Source organism: Lepidochelys kempii, chromosome 1 (assembly GCF_965140265.1).
Source record: "Lepidochelys kempii isolate rLepKem1 chromosome 1, rLepKem1.hap2, whole genome shotgun sequence".
In the NCBI taxonomy this organism is placed as follows: Eukaryota; Metazoa; Chordata; order Testudines; family Cheloniidae; genus Lepidochelys; species Lepidochelys kempii.
The window spans coordinates 231,739,084-231,760,387 of record NC_133256.1 but is presented as its reverse complement, the minus strand read 5'-3'; the positions used below and the strand labels follow the sequence as shown (position 1 = coordinate 231,760,387).

The window sequence follows — 21,304 nt, the reverse complement described above, 5'->3', positions numbered from 1 at the left end:
CCTTCGGACGGCCCTCTGTAATGACCCCATACTCATAGCCCTGGACTTTAACAAGGAATTTATTTTACAAACAGATGCTTCTGAGGTGGGGTTGGGGGCAGTTCTGTCGCAAATGGTGGGAGAAGAGGAACACACAGTCCTCTACCTAAGCAGAAGGCTTCTCCCAAGAGAACAGAAATATGCAGTAGTCGAGAGAGAATGCCTTGCTGTCAAATGGGCTATGGAGACACTGCGTTATTACCTCTTAGGCCGGCTATTTACTCTTATGACGGACCATGCATCCCTCCAGTGGATGCAGCGGAATAAGGAAAAGAATGCAAGGGTCACCAGGTGGTTCTTATCCCTCCAACCATTCCAGTTCCATATATGGCACAGGGCTGGATGCCTCCATGGCAACGCTGATGGTCCGGCACGAGCATACTGCCTGGCGTCCCAAGTTGCCTAACTCTATGATGCTGAGTAGGGGGGGAGGATATGTGACGGGGCAAGGCCAGGTGGCTATAGAAAAGTAGCGGGAGATAGATATATTAGTTCCAGGCTAAACAAATCCCTGGTACCAGGATAAGTGAAATGGCAGCTGCTTCCAGGTCAATTAAGACACCTGGGGCCAATTAAGAACTTTCCAGAAGGCAGGGAGAATGCTAGGTTGAGTGAGACACCTGAAGCCAATTAGGGACTGGCTGAAACTAGTTAAAAGCGTCCCAGTTAGTCAGGTGGGGGCGGATGTCAGGAGCTGTGGGAGGAAGTTGTGCTGTTGGAGAGGCTGAGTAGTACACACCATATCAGACAAAAGGAAGGAGGCCCTGAGGTAAGGGTGAAGTGGAGCTTGAGGAAGTGGGGGCTACTGTGGGGAAGTAGCCCACGGAATTGTACATGTCATGTTTCTAAAAGGTCAGCTACCATAGCTGATATTATTAGGGTCCCTGGGCTGGAGCCCGGAGTAGAGGGCGGGCCTGGGCTCCCCCCTTTGCCCACCCTCCCCCCCTCGCCCCTGATTAATCACTGAGACTAAGAAACAACAGAGACTGTGCAAGGGAGGATAGCTTCTCCTCATCTCCCTCGCTGGCTTATGATGAAAATGGCTCAGTAGACTATGACCCTTATCTCTAGAGAGAGAAGGGTTATGTGGAGGGTCACAGTGAGCCTCTGAGGCTAGCAAAATCCCCCAGGAAAAGCAGGACCCATGGCGACAAGGACAGAGCTTTTTCACAATTGTTAATTTTTGCTCATATTTCTAACTCTTTAGGTGCCTTTGTATTATTTCTCTGTCCTAGAGACATTTATCCAAATTTAATACCACCTGGAAATATCACTAGCATGCTGCTTATTTTCCCTTCCAAATCACAATGCTGTGTTGCCCTGCTAGACACCTTCACCCATCTCAGTATAACATTGTCCGTCACTGTTGGATATTTAAAACATGATGAATTAAGTATCCTGTGCTTTCAAGGACATAAAGAGAGGATTGGTCATTTTTGCTCTCTTCCAATTCCCTTCAACAGACATAACTGATTGCAGCGACAGTCTGGTCCAGTGCTCAGTGATGTCAATGGGAGCTAGATCAATCCCTTATCAGTAACGTTGATGATGCACAAAGTGTAATAGAATCCAGTGCTCTCCCTCTTAGATGTGTGATTTTCAGGGCCAACAGGAGTAAGCAAGCAATAAAAACTTAACTTTGTCCTTAAAATCAGTAGCTATGGCTCTGAATATAGCCAGTCTGTTGAATAATAAGTTACTGTTTTCATGTACACTCACTTTTTTGGGTAGAATTGCACTTTTCAGGCTATAATTCCATCTTGGGTGCACCGTAACATGAGCAAACCTCTCTAGCTTTGCCTTGATTCATGCCAGAAAAAGCATTTGATAGAGTAAAGTCAGAGGTAAAATATTTCTTTACTTTGGAAAATGTCCCAACTATACATATAAAATGATGGGGTCTCAATTAGCTGTTACCATTCACGAAAGTCATCTTGGAGTGATTGTGGATAGTTCTCCGACAACATCCACTCAATGTGCAGCGGCAGTCAAAAAAGCTAATAGAATGTTGGGAATCATTAGGAAAGGGATAGATAAGACAGAAAATATCATATTGCCTGTATATAAAACCATGGTCTGCCCACATTTTGAATACTTTGTGCAGATGTGGTCGTCCCATCTCAGATAAGATATATTAGAAAAGGTACAGAAAAGGGCAACAAAAATTATTAGGGGTATGGAACAGCTGCCATCTGACGAGAGATTAATAAGACTGGGACTTTCCAACTTGGAAAAGAGACTGGGGGGATATGATCGAAGTTTATAAAACCATGACTGGTGTGGGGAAAGTAAATAAGGACATGTTAATTACTCCTTCTCATAACACAAGAACTAGGGGTCACCAAATGAAATTAATAGATAGCAGGTTTAAAACAAACAAAAGGAAGTATTTCTTCACACAACACACAGTCAACCTGTGGAACTCTTTGCTAGAGGATGTTGTGAAGGACAAGACTATAACAGAGTTCAAAAAAGAATAAATTAATGGAGGATAGGTCCATCAGTGGCTATTAGCCAGGATGGACAGGGATGGTTTCCCTAGCCTCTGTTTGCCAGAAGCTGGGAATGGGTGAGAAGGGATGGATCACTTCATGATTACCTGTTCTGTTCATTCCTTCCGAAGCACCTAGCATTGACCACAGTCAGAAGACAGGATACTGGGCTAGATGGACCTTTGGTCTGACCCAGTATGGCCATTCTTATGTTCACTTTAACATCTTCCAGGCTCTGTTGCAGACAGTGTTCTCAAGAGCAGTGGTTAGAGGTATATTGTATTGCTTATACTTAGAGGTTACTCAGGACACTTGGAACAAAACTTTCCACTGAGAGCACTGTGCCTTCCTCCCATGCCTATGTAGTGAGCTTTCCTGTAATCCTGAATGACAGGTAAGAATTGTTTTGTTTAATTACTGTTTCACTGAGTGTTATCTTCCATTGTGAATGACTTACAAGATGCTCCTACAGTGTCAGCTGAACACTTTAGTTATCCCCAACCTGACTGACAGGCCTTTACTATCATGCTTTGGTTTTATGTAAGTAACATTGATAAATAATGATTAAGTTAGTATCTTTGCTATCTTGACATTTTGGGTAAAGCATTACAGAATAATGTATAGTTAGTGGTATATTGTTGTTCATAGGGAGTGTACATGGTATATATCAGTGCTATTAGACATAGTGTCATCCTTATGGGATATTAGACTTCGTACATCCTTATGGGATACCTTTTACAGTACTGATCTACAGAAAGAAAGTGTCTAAAATCATATTGGTTCTGGGAACATCAACTCTAAATGCTGGTATCATGTTCACTCACCTAAGTCCTGTGTCCATGGCGGCTGATCAGCATGACCCTGATCCCTATCGATTCATATATATCTGAATGCCTCCTTGCTATTACTTCTGGAGTGACGGTTTGGTAGCAAGTGTTGCAGTGCCATGGATTGGAACAGCAGTTTGAATGAAGTACTATTAAAGATGAAGAGGTTGGTCCTTTACCTCTGTGGAGGAAATATTTTGTAAGTGTGACTGGCCTGGGATTTTGCATTTTAAATTCAAATGGACCTTAAAAAGGCAGAAAAGTCAGCAACCAATAACAAACATACACAAAGACAAAATTTTATTCAAAAAATAAAAATTCTCCAAACAGAGAGAGGGCCAGCATCCTCCTTATCATAAATAACATTACGATAATATTGTCCTCTGGTACCACAGTGCTAGTTAGGGAGTCTCTGTGGCTTAGCAGTTTTGTTTTATGGACAAGTTGATACCCAGTCTCAGTATTATATGATAACAGAACTGGTATCATGGTACCATTATAAACTTAGATGCAGCCATTCATAAAATAAACAGAATGTGATTATGATTAAAAAGTTAAGGTGAGCGAACAGTGACAGTACTATAATTTTCTTTTTTAAATATAAGAGAAAAAACTGTGGCATCTCAAATATCACTCTATGGTAACAGGTAACAAATATTGACTTTTATCAGGTGACTACTATAGGTTACACAGGCTATATGGAAAGCCAAAGCATTTAGTTATGAGTGTATTGGTTTGAATAACATAACAACTCACATGAACTTTTTTGCACAGAGCTCAGCCAGGTCTGTGAAAGGTTTGGTTTCATCAGGGTCTGGATTGTGCTCAGACACCTCAGAAATAAGAACCTAAATAGAATTAGATTAGAATGTGGAGAAGTACCACCAAAATACCTCAGAAAAGACTATTCTCCTATTTCTGGCTTGGCTGAAAGCACAGTTGCTGGAAATCTTGAGATCACTGAGATTTCCAGACCAAAGATATATGCATACCCTTGGATAAGATTAAATAGCTAAGCTGATTTGCTGGTACTCTGACCAGTCTTTATTCATAATAGCTTTTTTTGTTGCAGAAGAAAACTGAAACCTGGCAAATGCCATCGTTCCACTGGTGCTGAACAAATCTGCACTAAGAAAAAACAGAATGAGCTGAAAAAAATCAGTGTTATTTTGCATAGTGCAGTTTAATGGAGGAGAGTGTAGGTAGTTCTCATGGAAGAATTCCTTCAGTAAGAAATAACAAGTGGAAATTAAGCCCACTCACGGAATGCTGCCAGTAGTAAATAAATTAACAATGGTAATGCTCTACAGGCAGAGTAGGTGGGTGGAGAAATTGATTAAACACTGTTTTGTTTTCTTGAATAATCAAATTATGTCCAGTTGGTCACAAAGAGAATATGAGCGGAAAGTACGCTAGAAGGATCCTATTAATTTTTACATCATCTCTTTGTTAGCATTTACCTCACTAGTAGTAGCAACCAGTCATCTGTCACCTAATGAATAAATAGCAATACACGTGCTTATGGTTCTTATGCCAATGAAGGAGCTGGATTAGTGTAAAGGAAAATGTGGAATTGACCCATCCCCTTGTTGTATGATTTAAACTACTCTTATGCACTGAAGTTACTCAGTGTGTTCTCAGTTTTGAAAAATTTGCCCCATATTTAGAAGGCGTAGCAGAGACTTAAAACTGTCTACTGTGCAAATGCAAATTTCCGGTTTGCTTTGGTATTTTAGCATCAGTATTTTTCAAATGTAGAAAAGCATCCACTCCTTGCTGAGGACTATTCAGTTTAGAGGTTTCAAAATTTGGTTGTGGAAGAAGGTATTTTTGTCTTTCTCAGTATTGTAAATGAAAAGTGGCTACTATGGATTTTGTGCAGATTTACCCAAGGGAGGAGGGGAACTAAAGTTCAGGCTGAGACCAAACCTGAAAAACTTCAGTGCTTTGGAAAGGTATGAATGACTGACAGAAAGTCATCTATATGGAAGGACCATACCATATTGGGTTAGATTAGGCCTCTAGGGGTGTCAAGTAATTTCTCTGCCTCAAGAGTGCTGGGATTAATTTTTACTCAGAGTCAGAATTCCTCTCTTGCTCCCGAGTGAAATAAGTTACTGCAGCCCTTCAAAGGGAACAGCTTACTCTCCCTCCTTGTTACTGTCCAGAGAGCAGCATTGGCAGAGTCAGTGCTCTGTCTACTCCTCACCCCTCCCTGCTCATTTCCTGCCCAGTTGCTTGCGGGGAGGAGGATCTGGAGAGCAGGGGCAGGGCTGTGTATCAGCCTTGGACCTAAGATCCCTGGCAGGCTCAGCATGGGAACGCAGAGGGGTCTTACTTGGCTGAGTAAGACAATGGCATAATGTAGCCTGTTAGAATTTCATACTTCAAAGCATGTGCAATAATTAAAGTTTTAAAAAATCCCTGTTTTTTTAGAATTTCAAAACTCTTTACCTGAGCACTTTCACCAGACCATAAGGGGATTGTTCTCGCAGCAGAAACCTATTGCTGATGTGACACCATTGCTGTGCTACCTAACAGATTATACTCTGCAAAACTCTGTGTCTTACCCAATACTGTGCAAAGCTCAGCCCAAGTTCCCTGTGATTTCAAAGCAATTATGGGCTCATTCATGGTTTCATATGGATACCATATGAAACGTGGTAGTAGTGAAGACAGTTTTGCCTGCCTTTGGCTTTGAAGCTTGAAATTAAGTGGCATGATGTGGTGCAGGTCAAAACCAAACACAAGGTTTGCACAAACCCCTGCCTGCTGAAACCATTGAGTTTAGCACACATCTAAGATGCGTGTTGCAGCGGGGTGGGAGTCAAGGGTTGGGCTGAGGTTTGAACATTATGAGATATAAAGAGAAAATAGTTTTAAACCAATAATGACATAAATGTTCTGTTCTCCTGGCTGTTGGGGAGCTTCAGGGCATATGTTGCAGGTGAAGGAATTTTGTGTAAACAGCTTGCAGGTCACCTTTAAGAAGAAATTGCTGATCTCCTGATTGGTTCTGGTGGTGTACTGCAGCTGCAATTTTTGGATACCTGCTTTGCTTAGTACTTTGCTTACTTTGTACGTTAGCACCTAAAACTGCAGAGAAAGGCATGAGAAATAACCCAGTGGAACATCTGGCACGCATTGAATAGACCATTTTTCCTGACTCACTAGATTTTTGAATTGGGAGTCATTAAGCAAACTAATACTACCTGATGCAAATTGTTTATGCCTTTGAATCTACAATCCTAGTTTCTTTCATTAAACAGCAGATGGAAGTGGATGTAGCTGGTGAAAAGAAATGCTTTCTTCCTGTTGGAGCTTCCTTGTGATGGCCCCTATATTTTTCCTCACTTCATGCCTTCAGTTCTGTCATTGCCAATTCACATTTCTTCTGTCTAGTTAAACACCCAGCATTCAGGAATTGTAAATGTTAACATTGAATGAACACTCCTTTGTGTGCATGCGTTATGGTACAGGCTTTTAGTACATGTCCACAAATTGCTTCTCAGATAATATAATGTAGTAGAGTGTGTTCTACAATTTTAGATACTTATGAATATCCCTAAAATAACTTGGCTCTTATAATTATAGACTGAGGGCCAGATCCTCAGCGTATATAAATCGGTGTAGCTCCAGAGAAGTCAGGCTGATTTACACTAGCCCTGAATTGTAACTATAACATTTTCTGACTTGATTTTGCATTATGAAAAATGCTTTAACGTTTTAAAAATATTAAGTTTCTAGGACTTTCTTTGTCAGTTGGGGGGGAGGGTGAAGAAAGGTCCTGCATTTTCTAACTAACAATCCCCACTGTGTTAGTGTTGCAAGTTAAGGGACGGATTGATCAGAATGCTCGGGGTTCTTTGCACTGCTCTGACAATACAAAGCAGCCACTGAGTGTAACTGCAGCGTGTTGGCCTGGCAGCAGTCGAGCAAGACAAAGCTGGCTTCGAGACAGAGTTTAATCATGTAAAAATGCCTCTGTTCCCCTCTCACACCCAGAGGCAGATTAGGGTTTTGTGGGGCCCTGGTCCAGAGCAAGTGGGGGCCCCTCCTCACCCCTTCTGCTTGCAGTCGCTCTCTTCTCCTCCCCCCTCCCCCGGCGCTCCTGCAGGGGACATGGGAGTGGGGCGGGAGGGCTTGCCCTGCTCTGCCTGCTCTGCGCTCCTGCCGGGGAGCAGAGTCAGGGCACAGGGGCTTGCTCTGCTCTGCCCGCTGCTCCTTGCAAGCCCCTGTGCTCTGGCCCCGCTCCCCAGCAGGAGCACTGGGTGGGCGGAATAGGTCAAGGTGCTGGGGTGCCCATTTTTCCAGGGTCCCCCAATTGGCTGGGGCCCTCAGCACGGGCCCTGCTGGCCCAGTGGCTAATGCGCCACTGCCCATACCACATCCTTGTATGTAAAACAAAAGGGAACTTCAGTAAGGTACTGCAAGAACCCCAAGTGCATCACTATTTTAAGATGTATTTTGGACTGTTCCTGTAGAATGAAATGCTAACAGTCAAGTCTACTGTCCTGATACTCAGCTACCTTTGTGCTATTTGTCCTGCTCTGCTGTGACAGGCTGTGCAGCCAACATAACTACCATTGGATGATGCTTAAGAAGCATAATGCTAGCAGAATTGCTCCTGCCCCGCAATCTCTCCCAGCAGCCAGTATAGGGGGGCATAGCTCAGGGTGGCGAGGTGAGTCAGTGAGCATGGCAGTGGCTATCCTGTGTATCAGTGATCCCTAGCTATCCTAATGGTGTCATTCAGAGAAGACTTCAAGCCAGTTAGCTCAGGATCAGAGAAGCATAAAGGTGGCTTAAAGCCACTTTGCAACCAATGCTTTCTGGAGCTCCCACTAGGGTTGCCAACTCTGACTGAAGCTATTCCGGGAGATACCCCTCCCCACCCCATGACGTAATGTCATTTTCTTAAAATATCTGTGTAGCGAAGTGAGACTCACTGGCACGGCACCTCCTGCTGATCATCTGGGAATTAGCTCTTTTCCAGCATACGGAGCACGCTCTACAGGCCAGTTCCTCACCTGCCTCAGGCCCCCCCATGTCCCTCCCACACCCCGGTGCCCTTTACCTCAGGGTTCTGCCCCTGGAATACCCCCACACTCTGGGTCTCCCCTCCCAGGGGAACCCCCAACCCTCTAAACCCCCCTTGCCTCATTAGCTACTGCCAGTTATCACCTAGCCTCCACTCACTGGGGCAGACTGCAGTCTGTAAAGGCCACTAATCATTGGCAAGGGGTTAGGACAGAGGTGGGCAAACTACAGCCAGCGGGCCACATCCGGCCCGCGGGACCGTCCTGCCCAGCCCCAAGCTCTCAGGTGGGGTGGCTAGCCCCCCGCCCCTCCCCCGTTGTCACCCTTCTCCTGCAGCGCTCTGGGCAGTGGGGCTGCGCGCTCTGGCCAGGCGGCGCGGCTGCCAGACATGCTGCTCTGAGCGGCATGGTAAGGGGGCCAGGGGCAGAGGGTTGGATAAGGGGCAGGGGTTCCCAGGAGGCAGTCAGGGAACAGGGGCAGTTGGATAGGCGTGGGAGTCCCAGAGAACCTGTCCAGGAACAGGGGTGTGGATAGGGGTTGGGGCAGTCAGGGAGTTGTTGGATAGCGGGTGGGAGTCCCGGGGGTCCGGTCAGTACAAAGTTGTGATCTCATATGGATATGTCATTCTCTGCTGCTCCCCCTAGATGCATTGACATCAATAGTCAGAGAGCACAATACTTAGGGTGCCCGACAGCCGGTGCACATCACCATAACTCCTGTGTCTTCAGTGACTCTATAGTGATGTGCACCAACTCAGAGTCTGTCCCTTTGAGTTGACACTTGCCATGTGTTGCCGACTGGAGATCTTTCACTGAAGAAGCGATCTTGTTCACGGTCACAACCAAGAGCTAACACATCCCGCAAGTGAACTGTCTCAAACCTATTAAGAGATGATAGAATTCTGGTGAAAGCAGTCTTCCTGCTTCCACTCAATATAGTCCAGGTATTAGGGCTTGTTTTTGCAAGCTGCTAAGCCTCTTAACTCTCATTGTCCTCAGGAGATGCTCACTACCCTGCAGAATCTGGCTACTACTGTACATAAATGTTAGGCCCTCTTTATGTGTATGTAAGTATACAGTTGTGTGTACATGTGCACACTGCAAAAGGTCAAAGCATGGCTCTATGTGCTTAGTTATTCGTTAATCAAAACCAAAGTGGGATGAATGGTGGGAAATGGGCTGCGTGCAATAATCTCCTATACTGGCAGAGAGTTGGACTGAATGATCTAATTAGTCTTTTCCATTTCTGACCTTTGTGACTCTGATTGATTGAGCAGGACTGCTGGTAGGATGGTGGTTAGCTGGTTGAAGGCATTGGTAATGAACCTGTCACCTTTAGTTCATCATTTTAAATCTAGCTCAGGTTGACAGGGATTGAAAGAACCCAGTTTCACATTTCCTGCAAACACAGAGCTCAGTACATGGGGATATTGCATTTGCAAGGAAAGCGGCATTAGGTCCGGAGTCACTACCATCTGATGGCTGTTAAATGGTCTGTGTGAAATGAGGTAGTTGCGGTCACTTCAGTTCCTAGTAGACAGATGTCCACATAGTATAAGAATTGCCTCCATAATCAGCAATATTTTCTGCAGGGGTTCCATCCATATAGAAATTCCAGCAAAGGAGTCAAGAATTGAATTTGTATGGAGATTGAAAAATCTGCTGACCCCAGAAGCGGTTGCTCTTGTTCAGTGCTGAATCATACTTGGGGGAGGGGGTGTGTGGAAGCTCACCCCTACCACTGGTGCAGCTGTATCTCCAGCTTCTGATAGGATGTTTTACCTTTTTGTGGCTGAAGTTAGAGCTACCATTTGGGGAGAAAGTAACAACAGTGGGTGGCTGTGTGAGGGGAGGAGCTGCAGAGCTGGTTGGGAAATAAGCTAATCCTTAGCTGGTCCTGCTTTGTGAGATCAAAGTGTTGCAGAGGTAAACAATGCAGCCATTTGTTTATACCAGCATCAGGGGTCTCAGTCTGCATTTGCCAACCTTTTTGCCCCTATTGTATCTGGTACAGTTTTGATGAGAGGGCCAGAATGTGTGGCCAGTTCCTCATAGGTGTTCAGGGGCTGGACACAAATGCATTCTTGTGCTCACCTGAGCTCAATGCCTGCACTAAATTAGCAGCAGTGGTGCTGCTAGAATCCCTGAAAGGAGCAGGGAGAAGACATGTCCCTACCCCTCCCTCTGCAATGGGTAGCAGAGCTGGTCAGTGGAGGAGGGAAGCACACACTCTGCCCCTTTGAGGTTGTAGAGGAGGTGGTGTTCCCCCTGCATCCTGGGTGGACAGTATGCAATGCCTCCCAAAGCTCGCACTGGGATATTGGGGTTTGCACAGCTACCAACATTAGCTTGTGCTTGTGAGGGGAATTATTATTATTATTATTTTGCCTCAAAATGTATCAGCCTAAATGTTCCAGAACTGGCCAGGATTCTTGCTTTTCCACATGGGCAGCGGGTGAACCCCTCATTCAGGGAGGCTTGCACTTTACTTGTGAAAACAAAGAACGAATAGCACTGGAGTACTGGCTTCTACAAATCATTATTGTGTGCATCAGCGTATAAAGGGAAATGCAACTCCCCTTTGCACTCCTCTGCCAGTACACTGCAGTCATGGCTGACCTTCACATGCTTTATCAGTGTCTGCCAAATGCAATAAGCTTTATCAGAGGCTGCCAAATGCAATATACTATGCAATGAATTTATTGTCCTATTTGTCTATTTTGGTTGTGCTTAACCCCATTGCTAGACAAACAACTAGGCGGTAAATGCTCAAAAGAAAGTGATTTCCTTTTAGAATTAGGCTCAAGTACACTCACAGTGTTGCTGCCCATGGATGATCTATCATGTTTAGGTAGCCCTATCTGATAGGAGCTGTTAATCAACTGCTTCAGGTCAGCTAGTTTCATACTCAGACCAATGAGGTTTTTATTTTTATTTTTGTATGCTCATGTAGTGCCTCTCATTTCAAAACTGTTTACACAAAATTAGATCTCTTAAGACCCCTGTGAAGATGTTTTTACACCCATCTTTCAGGCACAAAGATTATGATTTGCAGTATATCAGTGGCAGAGTGGGGAAGAGTAACCAGAAATCCTAGTTTTTCTGCTGTTTGGACTCTTATACAATGCCAGTATTAAATTGGACCTTATATGTCATTCCTATATAATGTAACACTTTTAAGACTGCTCAGTGTTTGAGAGGGGTAGGGTGCTATAAGTGGTAGAGAGAAGACAATATAAATTCTGTCTCTGAGAAAATATCAGCAATAACGTTTATGTACATAGGGTGCTTGTGTGTGTGAGAGAAAATAACTCAACTATTAGGAAAGGAGCTAATATTAGGGATGCTTTCTCTGACGTCTGTGCAGAAAAAAAGTTACTCTGTCCTGAGGCAATCAGAATTCATGCAGAAGACAAGACATATGCAAACCCTAGCAGTGCAGTCCAGACTCCCACACCAAGCAAATGACTCCGGTAATTAAATAGGTTTGTCCACTGGGTCCTGAATATCATCCATGAAAAGTCTCTGACCTGTCAGGATGCCTCAATAGGGCATTTCAGTGTCAAACAATGGTACTTTGCCACTGTGCGCCATGGTGAGTGGAAGCGTGTATCCGAAACTAACCTAGAATTTCCTGCCAGAGTCACTTCATCTTGCATCTCTGGAAATATTTAATTCCTCAGTATAGAGAGGTTACTTTTCATCAAAGAATACTACCTTGGACTAGATACCATGGGTGGAAGTCAAAAGTAATATGAACCTTACTCATCAATAAGTGTTTGTCAGTTGTTTAAAAGTCTAACCTGATGTAATTTACATGTCAAGAGGTCAGAGGAGCCGTTTAGCAGAAAAAAAAATCTACACCATTTTAAACCATCTTAGTAGTTGCCAACAGGAGTCTTTTTACTTTAACTTGTACATTTTTCTGGCTCCTTAACTTGTAATCTAGAAATATAAACTACCTGTAAACCCACTTAACAACATTGCTCCATCTTGTATATTAATTCTGAGTTTAGCTCAGTCTGTTTGGTCTGTGGTGCCATTTATCCTAAACAACACATTGGCTTCCATGCAACTTGTTTTTGCCAAGTGCTAGGTCTTAAGAGTCCTTGTAGTTCCGGAAACAGAATTAGCAGCAGTGTCAACCTCTAACACCATATTTAAGCAATCATAAAGATATAACAGAAACAAATGATGGATTGTGGCTTTATATATGCATTTTGGTTATATAAATATTTCTTACTGCTGTTGCTGTAGAATCTGAATTAGATCCTTTTAATTTAATTTTAATCACTATTAAGGAGCCAGAACAACAAGGATTTTTACTAGGGCTGGTAAAAAAAAAATTCTCTGTCCAAAAGTTTTCAGACAGAAAATTGGGCTTTGGATAAAAAGGAAAATATTTGTTTTCCTGAAAAATCCTCACTCCCTGCTGCCCTTAGAAGACTGAAAACTCTTCAGTTGTTGGCAATTCAGCTGAAAAACCAAAACATTTTCAGTGAAATGTTAAAACTTTCTGCTAAAAATTTCAATAAAATTTGTCAGTTTTCACAGGGTAAAAAAAAAAATTTGACTGGATCTAATTTTTCTCTAAACAGGTACAACCCATTGCTACAATATACTTGCTTAATTTTCATTTATTTTGTATAAACCCTATCCCAAAATGCTTTTCATATTTCAGTTATACCTATACCTGACTTATGTCTCTCATTACTGTAGTACCTGAGTGTCTCCCAAACAATAATGGATTTTTCATTACCAAGCCCTGGAGGTACAGAAGTATCCTATGTTACAGAGGAGGAATTAAGGTACAGAGGTTGGGAGTACATCTACACTACAACATGGCCATGGCTGGCCCGGGTCAGCTGACTCGGGCTCATGGGCCTCAGGTTACGGAGACTAAAAATTGAGGTGTCACTGTTTGGGCTCAAGCTGGAGCCTGGCTCTGAAACCCCAAAAGGGGGGAGGATCTCAGAGCCCAGACTATAGCCTGAGCCTGAACACTGACATTGCAATTTTTAGCCCTGCAACCCAATCCCTGTGAGCCTGAGTCAATTTGCCTGGGCTTTGAGACTCGGTGCCACAGGTTCTTTACTGCAGTGTAGACACACCCTCAGTGATTTGTCCAGAGTCACACAGGAAGTCTAGTCTTTAGCAGAGCTAAGAACCAAACTCTGCTCTCCTGAGTCACAGTCCAGTGCCTCAACTGCAAGCCCATTCTTTCTCCTGGACCTAAAACAATAATAGCAGAGGGACAGAGAAATTCAGAGGCACAAGAAGGAGAGAAAAGGTACATTTTCACATGAGATTTGAAAAGAAGTGAAGAGTTGGAGGGGAAAGATGCAGAAAGACAGGTCCAGATGGCATTGGAGAAAGGGACAGAGGAGACCAGTGTTAACAAGCATAGGGAATGGGTAGACACGATGGCAGAAACAGTCCACATGGTTGGCTAGAGAAAATCCATGCATAGTTGAAAATACAGGGAGGTTAGTTTTGAGCTGGATTCTGAAATGAACAGGAAAATATATGTAACCCCCATGCCTTTGTTTTGTTTTCACAGATTCCAGAATCTGCTTTGGTCTAGAAAAACCTTTGTGGATAGTGTTAAAGTCTATAACCATAGCTACGTCTATATGCCAGCCTTCTCTATGAAGACGGGGACAGAGCCATCCCTACGGGTTTACTACACCCTGGAGGACTTTGGTGCCAACCAGACGGTGCTCTTTGCCAATCCCAACTTCCTCCGTGACATTGGCAAGTTTTGGAAGAGCAAAGGAATCCATGCCAAGCGGCTTTCAACGGGTCTCTTCCTTGTCAGCGCAGCCCTAGGTCTGTGCGAAGAAGTAACCATCTATGGCTTCTGGCCTTTTTCAGTGGACCTGCATGGAAGGTTTATCAGCCATCATTACTATGACAATGTGTTGCCTGATTCTGGGTTCCATGCCATGCCAGAAGAGTTTCTACAGCTCTGGTTTCTTCATAAAAATGGTGTATTGAGAATGCAGCTAGAACAATGTGAGGCCCCTTTACTCCAGTCCTCTGCTTAAGGACCATAAGGAAGGGCATGGGGGATCCTCTTCGTTTTAATTTCCATATTCTCCAAAAAGAAAATTAAAAGAGAAGGGGAAAATATTTATGGATTTGCAGAGACCTTAAAGACGCTACTTGTTCCATTGATAACATGAAGGCCAAACAAGAGACAAGTCCTTACACACAGTGTTAAGGAACAGAGAAATAAGTAGCTTTCATGGAATTCACTCTGCATAATTATGAAATTACTGTTGGAAGCAGCATCCCTGATCTTGATTGGTTCTCATTTTAAAAGATCAATATAAAAGGGGCATTAAGCGTTGGATGGAGGCTGACTGTGCTAAATACTACTGGCTGTTGAAAATCCATTTAACTCCAGATTAGCACAACCCCCTTTCTTTCTTTCCTTTCTTACTACCTTCCTTCAAGCCACCAGCTCTCCGTGACTTCAAGGGACGGAGCTGAGGGTGCTTAGACTCTGGTGAAACAGTGCCCAGTTTTTGTAATAGAGCAGTCCCTGTATATTGGGAAAACCCCTACCTAACCACAGTGTTTAGCAGTGGTAGTCCAGAACACTTCAGTTTACAACCATGTTAATGTAGCATTGTGGACTAGAGGTGGTTGGAAAATGGTAATAAATTTTAATGAAACACTGACAAATTCTTTGGGAAATGTCGAAGCTAAAAACAATTCAAGTAGCTTGGTTTTGGCCTATTGTTGTAGAATAGTACGTTTTGTAATAAGGGCTGCTCCTGACCAATTTACTGTACATTCTTTGAGTCTAATTCTGTATTCCTTCTTACGTCAAATGCTCATTGATCTCAATGGGAGTTTGAGGTCCACAAAGGAATGCAGGCCCAGGTTCTTAATTTACTTGTAGCACAGACGGTACACAGTGAGTACAGGTGTCTTTTAAAATTTGTTAAAACAATGAAAATCCTTTTTCCTTGAAGCGGTGTTCTGTTTGTGCGATTAGATCCCGTCCTGTTTGTATTGCAATGCTGACCGTAAAGTCTTATTTTTTATTTTTCTCCCCAGATCATCTCTGGTCCAAGATATTGTTTGAAAAATAAAACCGCCCTTGGGAGCACTCTTTAAAAACTACATAGTGAGCAAAAAGTAAATGACCCTGTCAGGTGCTTACATAACACAGTCACTCTCCTTGAAATCAGTGAGTTATGTAAGTGTGTACATTTCACTTAGGCTGCTCTAGCCTTTTCATCGCTTCACAGACTGTTTTAATTTTATTTATTTCTCAGCCAGCCCATGGTCCTGGAAACTTTCTAATGCAGTGTAAATTAGTACTCTTATTTTTAGGACTGTGACAAAAATAAAATATTGGTACGTCATCTTTGTTGCAATTTCTGCTGCGAGATTAGCCTTTTAAATTCAGATTTGCATCCTTGTTGCTCTCTACTCCATCACTAGTAGCTACAAACTGTCAAAACGGCAAAAAACAAGAACAGACATTGGATTGCCAAAGGTATTTCCTGTGCTATGCATATTCATTCCAAACAGGCAATGCTCTTTTTTTGGTATGTTCTATCATGCTTTGATGATGATTTTATTTTTAGTGTCAGCTGCCTGCAATATGGAAATAATAATTTTAAAAATCCCTCAAATGTCTGTGTAGGACAGAAACAGAGAAATCTTCATACTTCTGATTTTTTTAACTGCACATTTCAGAATAAAATCATTTTAAAGATTAATATTCCAGAACATGAAAGGGGCATCATTATTAAAGTTTGCATTTCAGTCTTAAAAGAAGGTGGGAGATTATTTGTATTACATAGTGTTTTAGAAATTTTGTATGCTCAAATTTGACTGGGTTCTATCATTTGCTTTATCTTTGTCTATATTAAGAAGGTAAAATGAACAAATGTGACAAAATGCTGCATAACCTGGTAATTCTTTCATGATGGACCTGTTCATTTTATTTATGCAAGGGTATTCAGCAAAGAAGGATTTCAGAGAATCAAATAATTTCCTTACTGTAAGTTGTAGCAAGTTTTACTAAGCTTTTTTTGGGACCAGAATAGATGACTGGTGTTTTATTGTACATGTCAGGACTGTGAAGTATTTCTTGAGAAATTGTTGTCTGTACGAACGTAACCAGTTTGGAATTCTGTTCTCCCAGGCTTTGGGGAAATAATCTGAGCAGGGTCATGAGAAAATTGGTATCTTCACTGGAAAGCTTAGTACAGTGGTTCGTACCTTATGGCTTGGAGATACTGATGGGATCCTCAGCAATTGTCTTGTGCATGGGGGACATCCCATTCCTTCTCTGTTTTATTGAAGCAGCAGACTTACTGAATCTTTTCCTAATGATCTCTATGGGTCCTTCCTGACATTTTGAAATCTATCATACTGAATCCCGAGAGATCTCCTATAAAATGCTGAGAGAACCAGAGAGGCCCAAGGTACACTTAAAATCTTCCATTCTGGTACTGGGAATATTAACCAATTCTAGCTGTATTTCCTATTTAAGAATAAGGAATATTGCTGGATCAAGTAATAGCTCTACCCATACATTTCTAAGGGCTTATCTTCATGAACACGTAGTTCACGACAAGCTGGCGTGTGAATCTATCCTCCACTAACCCGACACACACTGAGTGTCTATGTAGATCCTACTGCAGTGCACTAAAAGCTCCCTCATGTGCTTTTGATCTACCCTGAAGCATAATTAAAGTTCAGAATTCCAGATACAGACTTTGTATTTTAGGCTGCCTGGTTTTGTCTGTGTTTTTCTCGTGATCAGACAGAAGGCTGCCATGTTGCGGGAAAAGCTACCTGTCACTGTCCCAGTGGAAGTAAAGTAAACTGTGGTTGCTGCAGCAGCTGTGTAGGAGGAGAGTACAGGTTTATAACAGAAGGGGAAGTCATGCCACAATGAAGAAGTTGATGAAATCCTAGGTTCCTCCCTCATATATCACCTCCAACAAGCTAATATCCTGTGTTACTGTCTCCTTCATGAAGGCAACTTCATGCTTTAGGTGGATGGTGATGATGACGAAGAAAGCATTCCACTCTTCTTCCCCTAGATAACTACACTATGTCTCTGCAGCAAGAGCTCTCTTGTGGTTGGTAGAATCTTGTTAGGCCATTGCACTTGGTATTGGTAAAAGTGAGGGCTTCCTTGTCCCACAGTTGGTGAGGTGTGGGAGAGCTCACATAGAGTTGCTATTGATTAAGAGTAGAGTGTGTCTCTAAGGTACTCTCTTTTAAGTTGCTTTAAAGTTTCAGTAGTTTGTGGTTTTGGGAAATAGGGACAACATAACTTCAGAGGAACAGGACAAACTTCTCCTCTTGGTTCTGCAGGGAGGAACTCTATTGCAACCCTTCGGCACGCGGCCCATCAGGGTAATCTGCTGGCGGGCTGTGAGACATTTTGTTTACGTTGACCAACTGCAGGCATGTCTGTCCCCCCCCCCCCCCCCCCCCCCCCGCAACTCCCAGTGGCCACGGTTCGCCGTTCCCAGACAATGGGAGCTGTGGGAAGCACTAGTCTGGCACTAAAAACAATCTGCAGAGCAGTCTGAGTCTTATTTTTTCAGATGATCTGTATAAATTTACAGTACAAGTTATGCAGATCTACTGTTTTTCTATTTAAGGGCCTGATCCAGTGCTTACTAACGGCAAAGGGAGTGTTTCCACTGACTGCAATGGGCGTTGGATCAGGTCCGAAATATATAAAGTGGAGAACAATTTAAAGTATCCTAGTAACAATATGAACCTCTATTTCTAGCTCATGTTTTCCATCATTTTCTTTGCCATTTCAAAAGAGTACCCTTATAATGAATATCCCCAAATTCTGCGGCATCCCTTTTGTAAGCTGTAGTGTTTTGGACCGTTACTCTACAGTACTGCAGTATGTATTCTAAAGAATATTTGGGATATCTTCATTTTAGCTCATTGCTGCCTTCTGCTTGAGTCTGCAATTAGTCAACAAGGAGTCTGTAACATCACAGTCATGGCTGCGGGAATAGACTGCGATGTCACAGATGCAACACTATAGGCTTGATTCACTCCACTGGATAGGTAACATTTGCACTGCTGCCTTCACCCAGTAATTCCTCCACAGGAGGGCAGCTTTAAACTGTTGCTGGGGCTCCATGGGAGCCCTGTTGGCAAATACTTCCTGGGAGATGTGCTGAATTTGGCATATCCTCAGAGTGCCCTGGCCATGCCACTGTGTCCAGTGCCATCCATTTTGGGGCTATATTGCCTATCAGTAGGGCCCTTTGTGGAACGATGGCTCTGGATACCATGTGATACTGTTCCCTTCCTGCTTCTGTATGGACTTTCCTTCTCTGGATGCCCAGGATTTCCTTGCCATGTCCAGGTTCACTAACAAGTAAAGGTTTTCTAAAGGAATCCTCCACGTTTTTTCCTGTCCAGTCGCCTTATTGAAGTCAGATTTTTCCAAACTCCTTTTATTATGATTTTTAAAATCAGTCAGAAGTCTTTTGACTTTTGACTTATTTTTAAAATAATTAATAATAAAAGGAGTCTGGAAAAATATATACATAAATAACTGCCACTTTAAAGCATACCTTTTGATAAATGATGTTATCATCCATTTTAAATCTTACCAACTAACCATAGGATGGATTTTGGTGATCAAGGTCCAAATTCTGTGCTGACTTACACCCCGTAAATATGATTGGAGTGAATGGAGTTGTCCTGGGTGTAAACCCAATGGAGAATTTGGCTATAAAGCAGCATGTATTGAGACTGTTTCATAGAGGATATTATTTTAAAATAATTTCTAGGTGGTTTGGGGGGAATTCCAGATATATTTTTGTATTAGTTTTACATTTATTTCAATTATTTTCATGTTTTATGCTGGCAAGAATGTTTTGTCACTAGGACTGCTCTTTGGCAGTAGACATCTGGCATTTGTACAGTGAATGCTTTAAAAATGCAATTGAAACAGGATTTTGATAGTTGAAAGTTATGAAATTACTAACAAATTTACTAGCCTGTTTAATAAACATAAACTGGCAAATGTTCCTAAAAGAACCTCAAATATCAAAAGGAAGTTATACTTACTCCCTTCTGTTTATACACGGTATACAACTACTGGAAGACAGAATGTCATTTGCTATCTGATTTCTGTTAATTGTTTTCACTGGTGTATATTGAGCCCTAGTAGGACTGTCTCCAAAATGATGAACATTTGAAAATAAAAAGTGTCTAAATGAAGCTGTTGTATAGTATCTCCAACCAGCAAACCACATGGGGCACTCTGTGAACGTTGAAACAGCATTCCATGTTCTCCCCTCAACAGTGTGAAGACTTTTGGCCTGATTCAAAGGGAGTATGGGGTCATTACAACCTCAGGATGGCACCATACAAGCCCTACTTCCATTGAGTGCTTCTGGGAATTGGGAGGTGACCTTAGTGGCTGGAGCTAGCCCTGCTTTCACCACAGCTCTGAAACCAGCGTATTATACCAGATCCTAATTTACCACCAGTATTATGAAGTATACAGTGACTGCAAGGTTAATACATATTTTTTGTTGTCTTGACTTTCAAAGATGTTAAGCAACCACAGCTCCTACTGAGATAGATCAGTAGGAGAGGTAGTGGCTTATCACTTATGAAAATTAGCTTATTTGTTGCTCTGAAGTGCTTCTTGAGACTGAGGCAAGTAAGGATTTAGTCTCATTTAAATAATTAGGAGTTTTGCCTGTTGGATTGCGGCCTCTGTATGCAAAATGACATGCACGGGATACTGGAAAACCTGCATTGTTCCCCCAGGTGCAATCTAAAAATTGAACAATTCAAATGTTGGTCAAAGATAACTTCTCTTCTGTGGTCCTGATCCTTCTTCCCTGGCAGTGAACCTCCATTACCATTATATATATACTGTCTTGCAGTAGCATAGAAAGATTCCAGTCAGGATTGTAGTGGAGTTAAACATATATGATGATATAGTAAGGCAGTGAGGCATAAGCAAATGCTTAAATGCTTTGCTGAATAAGGACTTAAATTAGTCAAAGACTACCAGCGCTCCCTTCCTCCCTGGAGCAGTTAACTTCTCCATCTCTTCAGCAGACATCACAGTGGCACCATAACAGCTAAGAAAGATGCTCAAAAACATTTCAGGAAGGGGCTGATCCAAAGCCAATGTTCTGTTGACTTCAGTGGGCTTTGGTCCAGGCCCTAAGTCTAGAAATAGTAACAGTCACACTGGAAAAGATTCAGGTTTAATTAGAGCTGGAAATTTTGCAAGAAAAAGCTTGCATGTGAGATTTCATGTCCTTCCAATATCAGTCAATCTGGAAATACAACTAGTAATGCACAGAGAGGAGCATGATTACATCAGAGCCACAAACTTCTCGTTTCTAATCCCAGTTCTGACACTGACCTGCCTCCATGCTGGGGTTTCCCCTTCTGGAACATGGCAATAATATTTTACCTTCCTTAAAGGTGTTTGAAGCATTAATTAGTTGATGTTTGTGAAGTGCTTTGAAAATGAAAATCACTATACAAACGATTGATTTATTATTTCAGCACTTCCATTCTGATCAGAACCAGGGAGTGCAATGGCAAGATTATTTTGAAAATTAAAAAAAGTTGGTTGAAGATTTTGTTGGCAATTTGGATAGTTCCTATTTGATAACAGCCAGTTCACCCTTCCTGGTTTAGGGTACAGTGAGGATACTGCCTCCAGACTGTCAGAGGTTTTAACAGACCGTATGGGTTTTCCACCCCTCTCAGTAAGTGGACGTTTTTGCTTTTTAATGGAAAAAAGAAAGTCCAAATAAAACACAGAAGCAAATTATGAGCCAGATTCTCAGCTGGCATAAGTCATTGTAGAGCCCTTCATTTCAATAGAGCTATGCAGATTTCAAACAGCTGAGGGTCT

At 42.5% G+C, this 21,304-nt stretch overlaps 1 protein-coding gene across 1 annotated transcript in view; it reads left to right on the top strand.

Moving 5' to 3' along the window:
- Positions 1-15,379, top strand: part of ST8SIA1 (ST8 alpha-N-acetyl-neuraminide alpha-2,8-sialyltransferase 1) — a 161,573-nt gene extending 146,194 nt beyond the window's left edge. The window contains exon 5 of the mRNA XM_073318098.1: positions 13,958-15,379. Within this exon, the coding sequence (XP_073174199.1) occupies positions 13,958-14,444 (487 nt within the window). The 3' untranslated portion in view covers positions 14,445-15,379. The remainder of the gene's footprint in view (positions 1-13,957) is intronic.
- The last annotated feature ends 5,925 nt before the right edge of the window (positions 15,380-21,304 follow it).